Below are 23,676 nucleotides of genomic sequence, written 5' to 3' on the forward strand. Positions count from 1 at the left end.
AAACCATTATGCAAGAAGCTAGTCAAGTCCTCATATAACCAGGGCATGAAATCAATGACTTTGCTTTACCTGAGTCACCAAGGAAAATAGCAGGACCGTTCTCTCACACAATATTACACATTCCCTTACAAAGTACACTGATGAGGCAAAGTCTGCAAATTTTGACTAAATAAATCAGAAAACTTCATTTGGAATTTAATTACCATTCCTGGGTACAATGTCCATTACAAGGATTTCTTCTATTATGTGAACTCTTTTCTTTTCCAGTCAAGAACAGTGGGCTCCCTTGATTCATTCCTCTCTCTCCCTGAATGCATTCATTCTCCTTCATTAAATCTCTATGACTTTACAGTAATTGAATTTGCATACATATGCTAAAATGGTATAACAAGGGAAGTGACTCCTAACCCCACCCCCATTTTGTATGTTTAGATGAACATCAGAATTGGCTGGAGGTGTAAATTACAAAGCAATGTTATCAGTCCTTTCTATATTATGGACCCAATTAAAAACTGTCCTTCAATTTGTAGCTGCAGCCAACAATTTGTCATGGAAAATCAAGCAGTAAGAAGTCACCTTTAATTATAAATATACTTGGAGGTTGTAAAACAATCCAGAATGACTCCTCCTGTACAAAATGTAACAAATTGCTTAACTTTAAAAGGAGGGCAAGGGGAGAAAATTTTCAAGGTAATAACCACAGAATCAAAATACTAAAAACTATTACAATAAAAATTTGGATTCACTCTTCCACACTGCACTGAAAATGCATGCTTTTTGTAAACATTCTTGGAATCCATGTTATTCTACATACTATTCTTCCAGGTAGCCAAATATAATAAACAAGGGTCTGGAAAATATATCTACCAAATTCATTTATTATCATAATTACATGTAAACCTACTAATCTAAAAACAAAATATAAAATGTCAACCAAACTTACTAGGTAAAATATAAATTATTACTATGGTATATATTAAAGTCATTTGGAACATTTTAGACAAAGTATTAAAAATAATATAAGGATGAAGTAAAAAGTTTCTCTTCTCCATATTCATATGCTTAGACTCAATTTTTCATAGACAAAACAGAGAAAATCAAATTGAATCCTGGATATCAGTTCAGTCAGCATTATATTCACTCAAAATCTTTTTGTTAAAATCAATGTTCCATTATTCCTGATAATTACACTACTATGTTTTTATGAAGTTACTTTTCTTAAAATAGATAAATTTTAGATTTATTCATTATTCCTTATATTTTGATAAATTATTTTAGCAGCTGGAAAGGCCCAAGATCACATAATTCAACCCTTTCATTTTATAGAGGCTAATACAATGTCTTGCCAATGGTCACAGACCTGAACACAGAAAGAATGAGAAACCAGTTCTTCTGAAACCTAGTCCAAGGGTAGGGACAAGTGAGATTGGGGATTGAGTCTATTTATCATTTCAGTTAAAAGGAAAACAGCAAAACAGATAGCAATTTTCGTATGAGTAATAATGATGCAAAAGGGAAAATGTGTAACTATATTGTTACTGTAACTACTCCCCTTTACATACAGCATCTTAAGGTTTACAAAGCTATTTCCTCATCATTACTCCGTGTGGTAGGCTGTTTTAGGGCTGAACAAAGATCATAGACTGGTAACGTAGCTAATGATGATCATGTGCCACATAAACACACATCTTCTCATTTCGAATCCAGAGATCTTTCCACAAGATGATCCAACTTTTTATGTGTTTCCTTGATAAAAGTAAACTTCTGGTGTTTGCTTGACTGCTCTTTCCGTCCCACAGTAAAAAGACTGTGTGTATTCTAGGACTTTACATCAATCAGCCTTAAAGGCATTTCTGGCAAGGTGAACAAGGACAACATAGGAGCCATGACATTAACTTGACAACTGAACCTTTATTCTTTAAAGTGAAAGCTTGAGCATTTAAAGACCTTTATCTTCAGTGTTCTGAGAAAGATATTGGAGATATGTGAGAGATGTCCATTTGGGAATCAGTGCAAAATACACTGAATTGAAGGATGTAGTTTCAAATCCTAACTCTGTTACTTACTATCTTAGGGTAAGTAATGTCCCTTCTTATCTACAGAGTGAGGGGGAGGGAAAGGATTTTTAAATTCCTTCTAGGTATAAATCTATGATTCCATTGCTCAAGAAACTAACACTCTATATTAAAAGGAAAAGAGATCCTACTTGCCAGATGAACTGATGAGGCTTTCAGACAAGGGGTCCCAATAAAATAGCCTTAAACATTAGCTCTGGGGTAGTCATAGCTTAGAAAAAAATGGAAATTGCATTCTTTATTAACCATTGTAACCTCAGTAGAAGAAGGAGGTCCAAAAATAATAGCAAAATTACACATAGGCTCGAATGGTTTCCTGTATTCATATTCTCTGTAAAACCAGCAGCCAACAACCATGCTTTATAATAGCATAGATAATACATCATAAGCAGTTCCTACCTCACATCAGGAATGCCTGGAGTCCAACCCAGATGTCCAGTTTGAGCTGATTCTTCATTCCTTAGTCCCAAGTGTTGTTTGCTGCTTCCTCCATCTGGTACAGGTGAATTTCTGGAAATTCAAGATCAATGTAAATTTACTGCTCAATTTTTCCAGTCTGTGGAGCATGACTTCTGAACCTAACTTAAGGCCTCATGACTCCCACTTTATTCACTCAGTTTCAATACATTACTCTCCTCCTTTCATACTAAGTCTCAGCTCTTTCCATTTATTTGTTCCTCTAGGGAGAAAAGAATTTCTCATTCTACCTCCTTCCTTCGAAAAAAATTTCACTTATTCTTTTTTTTAATGGCACCAATAGATCAGGTAAAACAAGCTTGTCCTTACTTAAAAGGTCAGATTAAATGTAAGAGGAATCAATTCAAAACAGATTCTGTATGCCGAGAAGGAAGAATGGGAATCCATTAGTCTTCTATGTACCATCCATATCTTAAATGCCTTCCCCAGCACAAAACTAAGGAATGGGTTAGGAATCAGGAAAACTCATATAGCAGTAAGAATACACTGTGAATATTGAATTTGTATTTATCCTCCTCATAAAGAACTCAAAATTCATAGTTGTCCCAATAAGGTGGTCAGGAAGTGAGGTCACATACTAGACCAAAGAAGAATTCTTGCCCTTTGACCTAAGAAGTGAAACAGCCACATTCATATTAGAAATCCCCAAGTGCAGGTAACTATCTTTAGCAGGTTGGGTGGGGGTCCTCTTTTCAAAGCAGAGATAAGACTTTTAAACTAAATATGAATTCTTTTCATGATAGAGAGCACAATGACAAGTTCCAAAAAAAGTAGGAATTAATAACAAACATCACATCTTTTCTAAGAACCAATGGGGTTAAGTGTAGGTAAAAAAAAAAGATGAGTCAAAAAAATTGAAAGAGAGAGAGAGAGAGAGAGAGAGAGAGAGAGAGAGAGAGAGAGAGAGAGAGAGAGAGAGAGAGAGAGATGATGGACAAAAAGGAAGTTTGATGTGGGTAAAGATTTTACCACTAGCAAGGGAGATACAAGGCAAAAGAATAGAGCAAAAAGGAGAGGGCCTCATTTCACTTAATTTTTAATTCTGCCAAATTAGAACACCTGAAATTTATCCCTTTCTACCAAGTAACCTATCTTTGGTTTTCCTATGTCGCAAGTAACTTGGTCTTCATTAAGCATGACTTATCACAGGTTCATTTTAGAGTGAGATACAGAATGTTTAACAAACTGGTCAGGTTGATCACTAATCCGACATTTAGTTAGTCCCTATGTTATTGGGGTGTTTTTTTGTTTTTTTTTTTTTAATAAATTGATATCTACTTTGGGATAGGATAGTAATAGACAAATTCTGCTAAGGCATAATTCAGGGTAACAGAGGTAATATTAAACTAACGTTTCCGAACCATGAGGTTAAAGCAACATTCCAATGACTAGCTAATGATCCTCTTCAGACCTGAACTGCTAAGAGCTGATTGGCTCTTTCCACAGTACATGTAGTTTCCCAGTCTAACCCATTTGTAGTCCTCCCAATCTAAGGAGTAGATAAATAAATGCAACAGAATAAAAAGAGGAAAAGAGGAATAGTGATTTTTTAAGGTAGTATTTATATTTAATAAATCTAGCAATTGTAGAAGTTAATGAATGTTTCCTATTTAAAATAAATATAGGTAATTCATTTTAAGATTTCTTCAATTGTTCTAGTCTTCCTAAGATGTGGTGTGCAGAGTGGCAGAAAACCACTCTCATGGAATTCCATTTACTGATCTTCCAATATTCTACTCCTCACATCACTTATTCTGGTGAGAAGTTCTTCAAAAACAAACATTTGTATAACATTTCCTGAATCTCACACATTTAATCTAGTATTCACAAGGAACCTATGAAGTAGGTAAGAGGCACTTTGAACAAAAAAAAGAGACAAAAGTCCTTAATTTGAGTACAGACTCAGACTTACTATGGGAGTGACTTAGGCAAATATTATTACCTCTCTGAATCCCATATTCTTCATCTGTACAAAGGAGACAAAGATACCTGAATTCTCTGACAGGGTTACTATGAACAAAATGAGAGTTACTGCTGTCACCCCTGTTTAAAAGATGAAAAATAGATAAGGCACTCCAATGCCCTCCATTCTACTTGCCAATCTTTTTATCATTCTTTTACACTCCATTCTTTGCCTCTAAATAGACAGTCCAGCTCCTACTTTGGAAGCCTGGCACTCCTTGTTGGTAAGAGTATACCAAATATCTAGGGCCCTAGACCCACCCCAAAACACTCTGACCATCTTCCTGCTTGCTATCATGTACCTTTTCTCCCTCTCCTTTATAGATCAGGAATAATAAGTAATCAAATAGACAGTTTTTATTAAGATATAACAAGTCTTAAGTTAGAAAATGTATAGAAAAGTAGAAGGGTTAGTATCTGTACAAAAGACCATTACAAATGCAAAATGAGGTTTAATGGTTGTAAAAATGGGATATTGTGGTGATACTTCTAAGAAACAGTGAGCAAAAAAATTAGAACTGAAAGGGAGAAAAGAGGTCAAACAGTTCAGTCCTTTAATTTTACAGGAGGAATGGAAACTAAGACAGAGATTCAGCAGAGAAAGCTAGGATTTAACCCTAGTTCCAAGGATTCCAAATTCTTTCCATTGTAAATGAGATAATAGGGGAGCCAAATGAAGCAGTGGATACAGCATTGGTCCTAAAGTCAGGAGGAACTAAGTTAAAATCCATTCTCAGACACAACACTTAATAGGGGTATGAGGCAATTTAATTCCAATTGCCTCACCATAAACAAACCAGAAAATGAGAGAATTTCAAATCCTTAATACCAATGGTTGGCACATAGTAAGTGCTATATAAATGTTAGTAATTAGTATTGGGTATGTAGTGAAGTTAATGGAGTGCTGGAGCTGATAGCAGAAAGATTCAACTACTTGTTTCAGTTTCCTCATCTGTCAAATGAGCCACAAAAGGAAATGGCAAACTATTACAATATCTTTGCCAAGAACTCCCCAAATGGGATGGTGAAGAGTCAGACATGACTAAACAAAATTATAGTTATTACCTTCAACTAAATCACATATCAGGTGGGGTTCTTGTTACAGTAAGATACACTAGCACAGAAAACTCAAATTACACCTATACAAATTGATAAAAAGAATACTAAATGATCAGCAATCATTTATTAGGAATTTAGCATATATTAGGCACTGTGCTAGACATTATTGAGACACAAATATAAAGAATGAAACAATCCCTACTCTTAAGAAGCTTCCATTCTAATGAAGAGATAACATGCATATATAAGTATATATAGAATAAATATCAAAAGAATAAATGCAAGGTAGTTTGAGAGGAAAGATACCAGCAATTAAGGGAAAAAGAAAAGGCTTCATGCAGAGAAGATTGTGCTACTAGACCAGCTTGAGGAAATTTAGGGATTCCATGCAACAAAAATGAGGGAATATATTCTGTGCATAGGATGGGGAAGACAGCACAAAGATAATTAAGAGATGAAGCGTCAAGAATGAGGAACAGAGAAAAGGTCAGCTTCAACCATGCTGGAAATAAAATCAAGCCATGAAGGACTTCAACACTAAAAAAAGTTTATATATTATTCTGGAGACAAATGGGAACCACTAAAGTGAGGAGTGTCTTAAAGCAGGGAAGCCTTTGTAATAATGATGCTAGGTGAGAAGTGATAATAATTGAACTAAGGAGGTAGCTAAAAGAAAGGATTAGATGGAAGAGAGATTGTGGAGGTAGAAAAAGATCTGGCAATCTACTGGATATTTATAAATTGGGAGAATGAGAAGGAGGAATAGAGGGTAAAACCAAAATTACAAATTGGGAGATCAGAAATAAGGGTGGTCAAGCAGAAACGGGAAAACACTGTTCACAGCAACAGCAAGATTGTGTTATGATCAACTATGATAGACTTGGTGCTTTTTCAGTGATTCAAGGCAATCTCAAGAAATTTTGGATGGAGAATACGATCTACATCCAGAGAGAGAAATATGGAAACTTAATGTAAATAATGATATGTAACTTTTTTCCTTGTTTTTTTTTCTTGTGGTTTTTCCCTTTTGAAAATAATGGAAATATTTACATATGGAAATATGTAAAAAATGAACATACATACATGCGGGAAATAAACATTATTTAAAAAATAAGTATGGGATGAAAGATGAATTTGGAGTGAGAGGAAGAAGATAAATTCTGCTTTAGGAATGCTAAGTTTGAGATATAGTCAGGGATCTATTCAGTCTAAAATGTCCAATAATCAATTAAAAGAATCAACTGAAGCTCAGGGGAGAGACAAAAGATGGTTATGTTAGGGCATATACCCCAAGGGTATCCTTGATAAAAAGGCCCTATTTGTATCAACATATTTACAGTAGTACTTTTTGTGGTGGCAAAGAACTGGAAATAAAGTAGATGCCTATCGATTGAGGAATGGCTAAACAAATTGTGGTATATGAATATAATGGAATATTACTATGCTGTAAGAAAAATATGATAACTACAGAACATTACATGTATTAATGAAAAGTGAAGGTAGCTGAGCCAGGAAAACAGTATACATGCTAACAATAATGTAAAGTGAAAGAGCCACAAAACAATGCAAAATTTTTGAACAAGAGCCACAAGAGAAGAATATCTCTCATCCCACCCCTTTAGGGGTCTCCATAAATGTGGAACACTGTATATTATCAGTTTTTCTAGGGGGTTTCCCTCTTTTTAAAATTCTTTATTAAATAAGATCACTGTCCAGAAGGATGAAGGGAATGTAATACCAAAGAATTTTAGGCAATGTAAAAAAAAAATCAATAAAACTTCATTTTTTTAAAATAAAAATCCATGTCAAAATAACACTGCAGGAAATATTACAAGAAATGATGGAGATCTAGAAGCAAATGAATTAGACTAAGGAGAAATGAAGGGCATTGTAGAAAAGCACATTTAACAAAAAGCAAAGCTAATGATATAACCTGTGATGCTAAAAAAAAAAGTTATAAAAATAAATAGTATAGGTTAAGATTTTCTTCTCATAAAGGCTGGATATAAAATTCATTAGAGGAAATCTGGTCCAGGCAAAGAGATCCTGGAGTCAGAAAAGGCTGAATTCAAGTTTGGCTCTCTGACATATACTGACCAAGAGACCCCCTGCAGGTCAATATTCCTCTTAGTGCCTGAGACATGAACTAACATTAAGTTGCAGAAAAAATGCTGACCTAAATTGGTAGAGGAAATTCTTCATTGGGCACTTCCTGCCCAATAAGATTACAGGTCTAGTCTAGTCCAAAGGAAACTAAAATAATTACAGAAACCAATATCATTTACTTTCTATGTGACCTGAGACAAATATCCTCTCTGGGTTTCAGTTTCTTCATTTGCAAAATAAAAAGGTTCTCAAACTTTTTGCCTTTATATATCTTTATACCTTTAAAATTTTCTGAGGATCCCAAAGAATTTTTATTTATGTAGGACACACACACAGAATTTGGGAAAACAAACTTCAAAAGATCTATTTTTTTTCTTTTTTCAAAGGAAATCATTTTTGCTGAAAGTCTGCAAGAAAAACTCTAAATAAAACTAAGTAAGAGTTTAAGTTATATATGCATATCTGATACAGCATATATACACACACCGTATTAGAAACACATGCATCTTATTATTATTATGAAACTGATTCTGACCTCATGAATCCTCTGAAGGAGTTTCAGGGACAGCATATCATAGTTTGAGAACCACTGGACTAAATAACATCTAAGACCCATTCTAGCTATTACTCTCTTGTTGTATGAAAATAAAAAGTAGAAAAAAGCTGCCCCATTGCATACTACTTGTAAATGGGTAAAGAAATATGAAATTTTGCTAAAGATTTTATATAAATGTTTCTGACATGTTATATGAATTTACTAAATAATCACAATCTATCTTATTAATGCTTCATGTGAAAATGGCTTCTTTAAATATCTGTCCCACATAAAATTAAACATTTGAAAACATCTTGAAAAAACACACACACACACACACACACACACACACACACACACACACACACATACACCTGTAACAACAAAGATATATTTATAGGCTAAGAGTAGTACAGTATAAAATGGACATAGTATTTACATTACTCATTTCACTATTGTACCATTTTCTTTAAAAAAGGAGGTGGCTTTCTAATTCTAAAAGTTTTATCAATATGAATGATGATGATTGGTCTCATGCCTCATTCCTTTCTGTTGTCATGTTTTATTAATGTTCATGTTCAATAAACTAGAGATCATCCAGAAATGGGCAATCTGGATCAAAAGATCATAGATTCAGAGATTGAAAAGCCTTAATCAATTCTGACCCCCTCATTTCACAGATGTAGAAACTGAAGCTAATTATGGATAAGTGACCTGTCTTACCATCACATAATGAATTAAGAGTTGGGGGCAGTAATTGAATTGGGGTCTTCCTGATTCAACTCCAACATTCTATCCACCGAACCTTAACTGTTAACTCAAGATCATGCTATGTAAGCTTCTTGAGTGCAGGGTCTGATGTGTCTCCCCCCCCCTCCTCTGTAGTGTTTTTTTTTTCTTTTTAAAATTTTTATTTTCCCCAGTTACATGTAAAAACAACATTTTTGGGGGGTTATACATGTACATTTTATTAAACCTATTTCCTTATGATTCATGTTGAGAGAAAAAAATCAGAACAAAAGGGAAACAATGGTAAGAAAAAGAAAAAAAAACAGAAGAAAAAGGAAAAAAAATAAACATAGAATATATTGATTTACATTCAGCCTCCATAGTTCTCTCTCTGGATGTGGGTGGTGTTTTCCATCCAAAGTTTATTGCGATTGCTTTGGATCACTGAACCGCTGAGAACTAAGTCTTTCATAGTTGATCATCGCACAATCCTGCTGCTGTGTACAATGTTTTCCTGCTTCTGCTTATTTCACTCAGCATTAATTCATGTAAATCTTTGCAGGCCTTTTAAAAATCAGCTTGTTCATCATTTTTTACAGAATAATAATATTCCATTACTTTCACATACCTTAATTTATTCAGCCATTCTCTAACTGATGGGCATTTATTCATTTCCCCAATTCTTTGTCACCACAAAAAAAGAGCTGCTACAAACATTTTTGCACATGTGGGTCCTTTTCCCTCTTTTATGATTTCTTTGGGATACAGAACTAGTAGTGGCACTGGATTGGTTGGATTGAAGGGTATACACAGTTTGACAGCCCTCTGGGAATAATTCTAAATTATTCTCCAGAATGCTTGAATCAGTTCACAACTCTACCAAAAATACATTAGTGTTCCAGTTTTCCCACATCCCCTCCAACATTTATCATTATCTTTTCCTGTCATCTTAGCCATTCTGAGAGGTGGTACCTTCGAACTGTTTTAATTTGCATTTCTCTAATCAACAGATTAAGAGCATTTTTTCATAAGACTTTAGATGTTTTGCTCCTTTTTCTAATCCCAGCTGGTGACACAATACCTGGTACAAGACAGACATTTAATAAATGTTTACTGACTGATTATATAAGATTCCTCAATAATCAATTTATAAAGTTCCTACTATATGCCAGGCACCATTATGCTAGGAACTGGGAATAAAAATTCAAAAGTAAAAAATAGTCCCTGCCCTCAAGGAGCTTATGATCCACAGGGAAGACATAGACTACAACAACAACAATCAAAATAAATATAATGTAATTATGGGAGAAAAGGCAGTGGTAAAAGCAGCTGGGTGATTCAGTGGATAAAACACTGGACACAGAATGGAGAATTCCTGAATTCAAATCCTAATTAGTGTGTGTGAAGAAAAAACTCATTATCTTAAACTTAGAAATGGTTTGAATCATCTCATTGTTGAAGAGAGCCATGTCCATCAGATTTGATCATCATATAATCTTCTTGTTACCCTATATAATGATCTCCTGGTTCTGCTCATTCCCTCCAGGACTCTTTGTATTCATCCTGCTGATCATTTCTTACAGGACAATAATATTCCATAATATTCATATACCATAATTTACCCACCCTTTCTCCAAATGATGGGCATCCATTCATTTTCCAGTTTCTTGCTACTACAAAGAGGGCTGCCACAAACATTCTTGCACATACAAGTCCCTTTCCCTTATTTAAGATCTCTTTGAGATATAAGCCCAGTAGAAACACTGCTGGGTCAAAGGGTATGCATAGTTTGATAACTTTTTGAGTATAGTTCCAAAATTGTCACGGTAATTTTTATCATCATCATCATCACCTCCTCCTCCTCCTTATTTAACACCTCTTCCCATCCAGGATTCAGCTATTTAATATCCTCATACTACTGTAATAACTTCAAAACTAAAAGTAACTCCGCAGACTGGATTCAATTTAAAAAATTAGTTTCATTTCAGCCTTCATTGTAAAATCAAACATTGTCAAGACTAAAGAACTTGATTCAGTGACCAGCCAAGGTTCCAGAAAACAGAAAATGAAGAAACTAATCCATTTTCTGACAAATGACTAAATCAAGATGCTGAATGAGACAGGACCAAGGCAAAAATCTGTCTTGCTTGACTATGAATGTTTGCTAAACAGGTTTTCTCCTCTAAATGATTAGACAATGATGGGTTGAGGAGCTGGGAAAAAAATTAAATGCTTATTAATTAAAAAGCATACAAACACACACATTTTCTAAAAGACCAAAAACTAGTAAAAAAATGTAAGCTAAACCAATTCACACATATTTTACAACACAGGAAAACACCTGTTTCTAATATTTACTACCTTGAAACAAAGCAAGCACGTAACAGAAACAAACGCCTCCAGATGTTTTAGGCTATACAAAGGTCTGACTGGTCAAAGAAATCTCTCATTTCCTGCAACAGGTTAACAAAAAAATGATCAAAAATGCAAAAAGCCCTAAATTTTATTTGTGATTCCCTTTGGAGTAGGTAACTAACTGCCCCTTTAAAATCTTAGATTCTAAAGTTCATTTTGAAAAGAAAAACTAGTCTCTGACTAAGCTTATCTATGTTTTACTACTGCATAATCACTTATAATGGAAAAACAAAAGGCTACTCATTTAACAAATAGATTATTGTACTACATCTCAACTTTCAAAATGGATATTACACATTATATATTCGTTAAAACACACCTCACTCACCATGACAAAGGCCACATTGTTTCCCCAAGTAAAAAGCTGCTCCAACAGTGAATGCACTAAAACCCCAGAGAACTTGCATCAATACTCTGCAGTTCTGGCAGTGACCTCGGACTATGTGAGACTTGGGACATCATTTCCTCCACACGTTCTGAATGAGAAAACTCATGAGCAGTGAATGAAGATCTGTTCCCTACTTATGTTTCCTACTCTACACAATAGACAAGAGGCATTCACAACAGGCCTGTGGAACCAAGGTAAACTTTAACCCACATCCACATGCTTGAATTTCCTAGTGAATTGCTTTTCAGGTCATGAGTAGAATAATCCAGAGGACAGATTGCAACTGAACATTTCAGAAATCTTCTCTCCCCAAGTACCTTTTCATTTTATTTTTTTTTAAATTGTAGCATTTACTTACTTTTAGGATTTATTTTCTAAAAATTATGAGTTCCAAATTTTCTCTCTCTTTCACTTCCCATTACTTGAAAAAGCATGAAATGTGATATCAATATGAAATCAGGCAAAACATTTCCATATTAGCCATGTTGCAAAAGGAAGAAAGAGAAGAAAAGAAAGGATGAAGGAAGAAAAGTAAACAAAGGGAAAAAATTTGTGCTTTAATTTGCATTCAGAATCTGTGAGTTTTTTTCTTTGAAGGTGGATAGCATTTAGGGGAGGAGTATTATTTTATGTGAAGAAACAGAATAAGAAAAAAAGAAAAACAGAAAAGCAATACAAAACAAAAGAAAACATCATATGCTCAGCAGAACATCAGGGAAATTTCAAAATATATAACTACCAATTTAATAAAGTATATATAGTGGTAGAAGAAATTATATTCATGAGTGTCCATCTATTCTTTACTTCCTGATAAATTGTTCTTTTGTTCTTTGCTGCACACCTTATTCTTTTCTCCCCCTTTCATCCCTCCCATCACCATCAAGCAGGTTATAGTTAAGAAAGGAATTACATACATATGTAGAAACACAGAGACACACATATCTCCCTTTCATACCCCCATTATACCCAAGCAAACTACCTTATGAAAAGATATAGTTATGCATGCTTATGTACATATGCATACATACATACACACACCAACACACACATACATTACATACACAGGCATCTTTTCTGTCCCTGCTGACTCTTCCATTAAATTCTGCTCCATAACTTGGCTTACTATAACTTAACATCCCCCCATCTAGGGATTTCTCTCTTGTCTTCTTCCCTCACTCTTTGCTTCCCCATCCATTATCCTTCCCACCTTATTTCTTTTTAGATTCTAAAGGATGCTATACCCTTCATGGTATATATGTGATATTGTCTACTGAACCCATTCCTGATGTGAGTAGGTTTTCAGAACTACAAGCTCTCTAATGCTTCTGTGTCTTCTTCCTCTCATTTGAATTGTATTGCATTGTATCATAATTACTATTTTTACCTTTAAAAGCCTGCCAATCTTTCTTTTGAGCTTATCCTATTGTTAATATAAATTTTAAACATAAAGCATATATTTCTCATGTAAAAAAACCAAAACAAAACAATTTTTCCATGTTTAAACAGTTTGTCCATGTTGAGTTCCTTTTAAAAGTGCTCTTTGGTATTGAGTCTTATATGTTAAATTCTATTAAGTTTGGGTTTGAGTGACAGAAAGTTCTGAAAATTTGCAAGTTCATCAAAGGTCTGTTTTTCTCACTCAAAATTATAGATAATTTTTTGGGTATGACATTTTTCACCACAGGTCTAGTTCTTTTGCTTGTCTGTAGATATGTTTCTAAGAACTTTTATTGCAGCTGCAGGTAAGTCTTGTACAATTCTAATTGTAGCTCCAGCATATTTGAATTGTTTTTTTCTTTTTTCTTACAAAATTTTCTCTTTGACCTGGGAGTTTCTGAATTTGGTAATAATATTCCTATGTGTTTTCCATAAAGGGTCTCCTTGAGGTGATGATCTGTGGATTTTTTCCTATTTCTACTTTCCCCTCATGTTCTATCATTCCAGGACAATTTTCTAGAATTATTTCCTGCATTATTGTGTCAAGGTTTTCTTTTTGGTCACAACTTTCTGGCAATTCAATTATTTTTATATTTTCTCTTCTTGATCTGTTCTCCAGATCTATTGTTTTTCTTATAAAATGTTCTGCTCTATTGTCTCATTCATAATCTGTTTTGTTAATTCTTGGTCTCTCATAGCTTCACTGGCTTCTTTTTGCCTGATTCTGATTTTCAAGGGTTATTCTCCTAACTTTAAGACTCTGTATCTCCTTTTCTAATTGGTTAACTTTTTTTTTTTTCATAATCTTGTTTTTCTTGGATCATTTTAATTTTTTCTTTAATGTTTCCTCAATGTTGCTCATTTGATTTTTGAATTCTTTTTTGAATTCTATAAATTCTCTCTAAGCAGGGAGGCATTCACATTACTCTTTGGAACAGGTTTTTTTTACTTGTGTCTTCTGAAGGTCTTCCCTGTTCCCATAATGTATTTCAATGGTAGAATTCTTTCTTCTTTGCAATTCATTTTTTTTAAATAAGAGGTGTTAGTGTAAGTATCTCTAATCTTGGGGGAGGAGGTGATAGTACCTCAAGTTTCCCTTCAGCTCTCCACTCTGACCAGGAACCCCAAACCAAAAGCTCCATCCTCCTGCAAGTGCCCACAGCCAGCAGCATCCTTGCCTGGCTGCTTCTACATTTACCAGGTGCTAGTTCCTTCTCACCTGGACTGTGTGGGCTTGGCATTCTTAATCAGGCCAGGCTCACTCTGTCTTCCTAGACTCAAACCCCCACTTGACAAACAGTTGGGGAGGTGAAAGTCTCTGTGGTTCCTGCTGAGGCTCCAATCACACCCAGCTGGCTTGATGGGTCCCCTAGCCAGGGATTGTTTGCATTTTAAACAGGTTAATCTGGGCCCAGGATCTTCAGATCTTGTTGAATTGTACTTCTTGGTACCAGTCAAGTCTTGGCTTTTCATAAGTCTGTGTTTCATCCTGAGGTGCAAATTTGTTCTATTTGTGAGGAAAATCAAGAGAGCTTGAAATTTACCAACCTATTCCTCCATCTTCCCAGAATCATTCCCTTGGATAGCAGTTTTTTTAAGCTTTTATTTTCAAAACACATGCATAGATAATTTTTAACATTCACTCTTGCAAAATATTGTGTTCCAAATTTTTTTCTCCCTCCCTTTTCCCCATTCCCTCCCCTAGATGGCAAGTAATTGGATAGCATCAATTGAAAAGCATATATTTAATAGTTTTTATAAACCATGCATTTTGTCAAGTTCTGGGGATACAATGAAGAAAATGAAATAATTTCTGAATTCAAGGAGCAGCATTATGTACATAAATATATCTAGAATATATGCAAAATAAATTCAAGGGAATTTGGGGAGGGAGGACACTAGCAAGCTAAGGCTTCATATAAAAGATGATGCTTAACTTCTGGCCAAGATGGTTGTCTTCCACTTCCTTGCTTTACAGAAATTTGCATTAAGCAAATGTGGTTTCATGTAAAAAATTTGGAAAATAAGAACTCCCCCCCAAAAAAATTACAAAAATTCCTTATGAAAACTGTGTCCTATTAGGCAGTCCTATCAAATAGTGTTTGAAAGTTGAGAAGCCTCTCTAAGTCACTTTCTGCCTGTCTGCAGACAATGATTGTCTTTCCCTATGTTTGATAGTAATTTTTCTATTTTTACTACTTCTGACAGCAAATGTGCTTTTGAGGGGAAAAGTGAATCTTCTCAGTAGTGTAAGCCAATAAACTTGGAAATGAAAATAAAAATAATTAGAAAATATGGAGAAGAAAAATTATCATTGATAATACATGAACTTGCTCTTGTGGTGTGGACACTACACACCATTTTGAAGGATGCTGCCCAGATAAAGGAACATACAAAAGGCAGTGCTTGCATTAAGTTGACTTATCAAAGTCCAAACAATAAAGATCCAAGAAAAAGGCAGTTGCCCGTAGTTGATTTATCTGTTGAAACAAAGAGAAAATGCTAGTTAGAGATGAAGAAACTATTAACTGTGTGGACATGAGTTAGAAGAATATTTCTTTATGCTTGATGAAATTCAAGTCAAAACTTAAAGGTAAAGTACTCTGAAGGAATTTGCAGTGTGATTTGAAAATCATGTACTAGTGCAGATATTGAAGCAGCAAAGACGTTGCTAGAGATCCTGCAGAAAATAATAAAGGTCCCAATTTTCCAGAGCAAATCTTTAAAGTAGATGAAACCAGTATATTGTATCAAAGAATACCATCTTGAACCTATATAGTGATGGAGGGAAAAAATCATGCTAGGGAATATATAATATTTTGAAAAAAAGTTATCTTCTCTCTCATACTACCTCATTATTTCAATTTATGAATTAAGGAAAGAATAAGAATTACATTTGCCTAGGAATTTACAGCTTTGGATGTAGATAAGAATTTGTTCAGTCATGTCCCACTCTCTGTAACTCAACTTGGGGTTTTCTTGTCAAATACATTAGGGCGCTTTGCTACTTTCTTCTCCATCTCATTTTACAGATAAGGAAACTGAGGCAAACAGTATTAAGTGGCTTGCCTACGGTCACACTGCTAGTAAATGTTTGAAGCCACTTTTGAACTCAGGTTTTCCTGACTCTAGTACTAGTGTTCTATCTACCTGTATACCTAACTGCCAAAATACAGACTTGACATTGAGAGACTTCTGGAAATCTATAATTATCATGCAGTTTGGAATATTGATAGGGCATAGAAAGCTTTGACAGAAACATGTTTGAAGAGTTTGAAAAAATGCCTCAAAGACTTGGAAATGAAAATAAAAATAATTAGAAAATATAGAGAAAAATTATCATTGATAGTACATGAACTTGCTACTATGTTCCAAAATTTTCATGGATTTGATAAAGATGAAGCTGTTCGAAGAAGTAGCAAGATTGTACAATTAGCATGGAACTGGAGCTAGAAGTGGATGAGAATGATGTGAAGGAGTTAACTGAGTCTCTTAGAAAAGAACTATTGAATGAGGATCTGATTGAGCTGCTAGCTGCAATGTCTGCGGAAAAGGGAGATTTTGGAATCCAAGAACAAATTTTAAAAGATTCACAACAAAACAGGTGACAGAAGCATTTCATCATTTGAGTGAATTTTTTTTTCTTGTAGTCAAGGATGGATCAAAATATTCTAAGATTTTTAAAAGTTCAAAGATGAACTGAAGATAATTTTGCTTGCTATTGTCAGACATACAAAGAAAAACTGAAAGTCACCGTCCAAACACCTCTGGATTGCTTCAAAAACAAAGGTTGCATGGCCAACCACTAGTGACAAAGGCTATGGGAGAAAAAGGGGCAACATACGGCACATCTCTGTTAGCTTTACTGAACAGTAATACTGTGCATACTTTATCATTAACTTTACTTCCATTTATTATGATCCAGTAATTAAAATGTCTGCATTGTAGTAAAATTTATGACTTATAAAAGATAATTTTTGGTGTATTATATATTTTGTGTATGCCTTTATCATATATGCTAAGTGAAGTGAATGGGTGAAGTAAATTTACATTACTTAAAAACTGTTTTAAAGTGGAAGGGTCCACTTAAAACAAAAACTGTCTGAACCTATTCCAGCAAACCCTGAAGTTCGCCCCAGACAAATGATGAAGAAATCCTATGAATAGGGGTAGATAGATGGCACAGTGAATAAAGTACTAGTCCTGAGTTCTGGAGGATCTGAGTTTAAATCCAGCCTCAGACATTTAACACTAATTATGTAAACAAGTCATTTAGTCAGCCCCAAATTCTCACCCCCCCAAAAAAAAACTTATGAAAAACTTCAAAAAATGATTAGAAATATACACAAATTTAAACTTCCCAGCAAAGTCAGTCAGTGACAATGCAAAAGTTGCCTCTCAGCATTACTAGAGCCAGACCAGTGGCTCATGTGACCTGTAAAGCTCTGTGTCTGCAGAAGAGATAGCAAAAATGAAGGGGTCCCTTGAGAAAACCCAAAAGTAGTTAGAATGTCACAATGGGCAGTAACAATGAGCAAAGCATTCTAGAACAGTCCAGGCTTAGGAGCTCTAAGATGCTAGAAAGGACCTTAAAGGTCCAGCATTTGAAATTTCAAAGATCTAGGATGGCCTGAAGGAGGTGGAGATCAATGCAGAAACTAGGGCTACCTATCCCACTAAGAAATACAAAAACAAACAAACAAAAAAAGTCAAAGAAACTGGTGAACATCAAAAATTATTGCAAATCTAAAGATCTCTAAAAAGAAGTCATGAAGAAATCCATAACAATTTCAAGAAAAGACTTAATGGGGAAAAATGAATTTTGAACAAAGTATATGAATACTTGAAAGAAATGAATCAAGAAATACAAAAAATGAAAAAAAATTGTGGAGAAAATCAGTATTAATCCAAGACAAAAAAAAATCTTGGAAAATAAATATATTGCTTAGATGGTTAAATGGTCAACTTTATCCAAGAAATGGATCTTTGAAAACTAGAGTGGACCAATCAATAATCAATGACTCCTTTCAGACAGCAATATTAGGATATTGAAAGATCAAAGTATTGGAAGAAGAAATTAAAAGAAAATTTAAGACACCTGATTAAAAAAACAAACTGGAAAACAGATCAAGGAAATTCAAGAAACAGTTGATTCCTTGAAAATCCGTGACTTAAAAAAAAAATAACAGCATAGTTAAAGAAATCACACATGAAAATTTCCTAGATATATTTTAATTATAGAGGACAAAGGTAGAATATACAAATCATTTCCTGCAAGAAATCCCAAGAATAAAAGTCCATGAATAAGAGCCAAAGCCAGAGTTTCCACGTTAAAAAAAAAATGCTGTAAGCATTTGGAAAAAAGCAATTTCAGAACTAAGGAAGTATAGTTAGAATCTCACAAGATCTGGCAGCTTCTTGTATAAACAAGAGGACATATCTTAGAATACAATATCCCAAAAGGCAAAAGATAAGGCACACAACTAAGAATAACTTACTGTGTATGATGAATTTAAACCTCAAGGGGGAGAAATATTCTTTTAATGGAATACAAGATTTTCGAGCATTTCTGATAAAGTGACCACAGCTGTTTGAAATAGAAACAAAAGAGTCCAGAGAAATCCAATGAAGTAAATTTATTTGAGCAACTGGAAAGAGATGCATAATGATATAATATTAACAGTCTACTAGGGAATAAATAAGTATCTTTTAAGAATTTTAACATCCCATCCATTGGAGAATGGTTGGGTAAATTGTGGTATATGAAGGTTATGGAATATTATTGCTCTGTAAGAAATGACCAGCAGGAGGAATACAGAGAGGCTTGGAGAGACTTAAATCAACTGATGCTGAGTGAAATGAGCAGAACCAGAAGATCACTATACACTTCAACAACAATACTGTATGAGGATGTATTCTGATGGAAGTGGAAATCTTCAACATAAAGAAGATCCAACTCACTTCCAGTTGATCAATGATGGACAGAAATAACTATACCCAGAGAAGGAACACTGGGAAGCGAATGTAAATTGTTAGCACTACTGTCTATCTACCCAGGTTACTTATACCTTCGGAAGCCAATAAGTAATGTGCAACAAGAAAATGGTATTTACACACATATATTGTATCTAGGTTATATTGTAACACATGTAAAATGTATGGGATTACCTGCCATAGGGGGGAGGGAGTGTAGGGAGGGAGGGGATAATTTGGAAAAATGAAAAAAAAATAAAATGGTAAACAATTTTATATAAGTTGTATATGTATAAACCTGTAAAACATATTTCCATAAAAGAAAAAAAACATGAAAAAAATAAAGTATATTTCAACCTGCAAAAAAAAAAAAAAAAAAAAAAAAAAAAAAAAAAAGAATTTTAACATCTAGGAAGGAAGGAAAAAAGGAGTGAGGGAGAAAAAAAAGAAAAGAAAGAAAGAGATCCTCAAAGGGGATTGGTTATCTTCTAAGGACTGGAAAAGGGGAAGAGAAAAAAAATAAAAAGAGAAATACGCTCCTATAGAAAAAAAGGAAGAAAGGGGTGAAAGCTTGCTATTTCCTTGGGACACATGAGAATATAAATACATGGAGGAAGACATGGGGCAAATGGGCATCAGAAAAACCTCACATCTTTCTAAAATAGACAAAATGAAAGTTGAACACACACACAAAGCAAATAATTTGGTGTAGAAATTCATCAAACACAACAGGGAAATAAGTGGGGATAGAGAAGAGATTTTTTTTTTTTTAAGTTGGGGAAGAAACAGTCACAAACAAAACAACCTTTTCTGATCCTGAAGAGAAGATTAAAAGAGAGAAAAGAAAAAAAAAAATAATCTAAAAGGGTGCTATACATTTTCAATTAAATTGTTGGGAAATGGCTGAACAAATTTTAATATGTTAATTTAGTAAAATATTATTGTACCATAAGAAATGATGAAAGAGATCCATTTCAGAGAATCCCAGGTAGGGTGAAACAATGCAGAGTGAAATGAAGTAAGTCAGAATAATTTATTTTTTAAATGAGTTTTTACTGCTGTCTCCTAGGTTTTGTTTTGTTTTTATTTTTAAACTGGCATCCTTTCCTTTCTCATATAACAACAGTATAACTAATAGTATTTTTTAAAAAGGAAAAAAAAATTATCACAATGATACATTTACAAAGTCTGAAGCATGCAATGTGTAACATCTGTGGACCACAAAAGAGCAGGGTGGAGGTGTCCTTTTACATCTCTTTCATTCAAGTCATGCTTGATCTTCACAATTTTGTTACACTGACTTTTGATTTTTTTGGTACGTGTTTTTCCTTTCCATTTATATTGTAGTTAAAAAACAATACACAGGTATTTTGCTTCCTTGATTTTCTTTCATTCTTTCTCAATTTGTATGGATCTTTCCATGCTTCCCTATACTCATGACATTTGAAATTTCTTTTTCTTTTTTTTCCCCTGAGGCAATTGGGGGTTAAGTGACTCACTTAAGGTCACACAGCTAGGAAGTGTTAATATTTGAACTCAAATCCTCCTGACTTCAGGGCTGGTGCTCTATGCACTGTATCTTACAGAACACCAATATTCCATTACATTTATGTAACACAATTTGTTAAGCCATTCTTAACAGGCATCGACTTTATTCCTATTATTTGGTATTGCAAAGAATGTTACCATAATTATTTTGTGTAAATGGAGACTTTCTTATTGATTTTCTTCCATCTTCCCCTTTTCCTTTCCTTCCATCTTCTTTCCTTCTTCTCTCCCTACTTCCTTCCCTCTTTCCATCCCTTCTTCCTTCTTTCCATTTTCCTTCCCTTCTTCTCTTCCTTTTTCCCTCCCTTCCTCCCTCCTTCCTTCTTTTCTTTCTTTCCTTACTACTCTTAGCAGGCATTAAGATGATATATGAGAATATAAGCTCTGTATTGGAATCATAAGTTTATACAGGAATGTCAAGACCATAAAAAAAAAAAAAAAAAAAACACAACTTGGAAAGACTTAAAAACTCATCAAATCAATGACCAATCATGTCTCTAGAGGTTAGATGATAAACCATGTGACTTTTTTCCTGAAAGGTGATGGACACAAAGCACAGAAATGAACATCCATTTTTGGATATGGCCAGAATCAGGGTTTGCTGTATGAATTCATTTTTCTTGATTATGTTTATTTGGTAAAAGGGTTTCTTTTCATTATTCAATTTTTTTAATTGAGAGAAAAGAGAGAAGGGTAGATGTCCCCCCAAAAAAGGCCATTGTAACTTTTTTTGATGCACAAAAGGGAACATAAGGACATTCAGATGAAAGCACAGACAAAAAGGTCAGCATTGGAAGTAGAACTTATATGCAAAACAGCAAACAGAATGAAATGGAGATTCACAGTTTCCCATAGAATTATTGTTTTTTAAAATTCTGGGCATAAGGAAATGATCTTTTTTTGGTGCTTAAAATTCAGAACTTTAAAAAAAAAGCAAAGAAAAAAAACATAGCATATTTCACCTTTTTTGTCATTTGCTTGATTTTTTACCCTTCATTCTCATTTTTTTCCCTTTTTGATCCTATTTTTCTTGTACAGCATGATAAATGTGGAAATATGTATAGAAGAATTGCACATGTTTAACATATATTGGATTACTTGCTGTCTAGGGGAGGAGGAAAGGAGGGAAAAAACTTGGAACACAGGGTTTTGCAAGGGTGTTGAAAATTATATTTGCATGTATTTTGAAAATAAAAAGCTATTATTTTAAATATACATAAATTTAACCAGATATTAATTTTTAAAAAGCAGCTCTTAAGCTAAGTGTTGATGGTAACAAGAGATTCTAGGCAGTTAAGAGTTGATAGAGGGGGGGCAGCTCTATGGTGCAGTAGATACAGCACCAGCCCTGAAGTCAAGAAGATCTGAGTTCAAATGTGACTCAAGACACTTAACACATCCTTGCTGTGTGACCCTGGGCAAGTCACTTAATCCCAAGTGCCTCAGCAAAAAAAAAAAAAAAAAAAAAAAAAAAAAAAAAAAAAAAGGTTGAGAGAAGTAAGGAAAGAGGGTATTCTAGGCACCAAGATAAAGCCCAGGATATCCTATGTGAGGAACAGAAAACAGGACAAGTTAGCCAGAGGAAAGAATGTGTGACAGGAATAAATGTTTAATACAATTGGAAAGGCAGACTGTGGAGCTAAGTTGTAAAGATCTGCAAAGGTAGAGACAGGAGTGCACAGTCCTATAAAGCCATAAGGACTTACTAGGGGAGTGACATGGTCATTTAAATCATTTAAATTTAAAGCAGTGAGAGCATTGAGAATATGAAGTCTGATTAGAAGTTACTGCAAGAAAAAAGATGAGCTGTAATGGCTGTGAATAGAGAGGATATGTGGATATGGATATTGGTATTTGTTGGTGTGTATGATTCTTGACCCCATGGACCATAGCTTGCCAGACTCTTATGTCATTCACTATCTCTTGAAGTCTGTCCAATTTCATGCTCATTAATTCTATGATAGTCTCCAGCCATCTCATTATCTGCCATCCCTTTTTCCTTTTGACTTCAATCTTTCCCAACATCAAGGTCTTTTCCAAAGAGTTCCATTTTCTCATGAGGGCGGGCAAAGTATTTAAGCTTCAACTTCAATATTTGACCGTCTGGTGAGTAGTTTGAATTACTTTCTTAAAATATTGACTAATTTGATTGCCTTGCTGTCCAAAGGACTCTCAAAAGTCGTCTTCAGCACCACAATTCAAAAGCATCAATTCTGCAGTACTCAGCTTCTCTCATACGCCAACTCTCACTGGCAGTCATTGCTATTGGAAAAACTGTAACTCTGACTATATGGACCTTTGTCAGCCAGGTGATGTCTGCTTTTTAGTAGGCTGTCCAGATTTGCCATCGCTTTTCTGCCAAGGATCAAGTATCTTTTAATTTTATGGCTGCAGTTAGTATCTGGAGTGATACTGGGCCAAGACTATAAAATCTGTCACTGCTTCAATTTCTTTTCCATCTATTTGGCAGGAAGTAGTGGCTAAGTCACTTGATTCTTAGGTTTTTTTGATATGAAATATTATGGGTGAACAAATGACAAATTTTTTTTTTAACTGAATGAATACATAAATTGAGAGAAATGACAAAAATTTTTTTTAACTGAATGAATACATAAATTGAGAGAAGAATGAGAGTTCATTACGCCAAGATTACAACCTTGGCAAACCAAAAAAGATGGTGATATTTTCAGTCAAAGTAAAGAAATTCCATAAAGGGGAGGATTTGGGGGAAAATGTTCTATAAACATCTAGTCTGAAATGTCCAATAGGTAGCCAGTGATAAAAACAAGAGTTAGATATATAGATCACTGGCTCCACATAGAACTTAAGTTTCCTCATCTGTAAAATGAGAGTATTGTTCCTTTCATCTCTAATTCTAAGAGGTATGGACAAATCAATTATGTGGCCATGGGCAACTCATATAACTTCTCAATGGCCCCCTAGTAACTCTCTAAGACCATAAGTTACAGATG

General features: G+C 34.3%; 1 protein-coding gene across 2 annotated transcripts in view; it reads right to left on the reverse strand.

The window, feature by feature from the left end:
- Positions 1 to 23,676, reverse strand: part of LIMS1 (LIM zinc finger domain containing 1) — a 200,385-nt gene that overhangs the window by 158,426 nt on the left and 18,283 nt on the right. For both annotated transcript variants that reach the window (XM_074299645.1, XM_074299649.1), the window contains exon 2: positions 2,475 to 2,585. In XM_074299645.1, coding sequence (XP_074155746.1) covers positions 2,475 to 2,585 — 111 coding nt within the window. The remainder of the gene's footprint in view (positions 1 to 2,474; positions 2,586 to 23,676) is intronic.

The sequence above is a fragment of the Sminthopsis crassicaudata genome, chromosome 3 (assembly GCF_048593235.1).
Source record: "Sminthopsis crassicaudata isolate SCR6 chromosome 3, ASM4859323v1, whole genome shotgun sequence".
Classification (NCBI taxonomy): domain Eukaryota; kingdom Metazoa; phylum Chordata; class Mammalia; order Dasyuromorphia; family Dasyuridae; genus Sminthopsis; species Sminthopsis crassicaudata.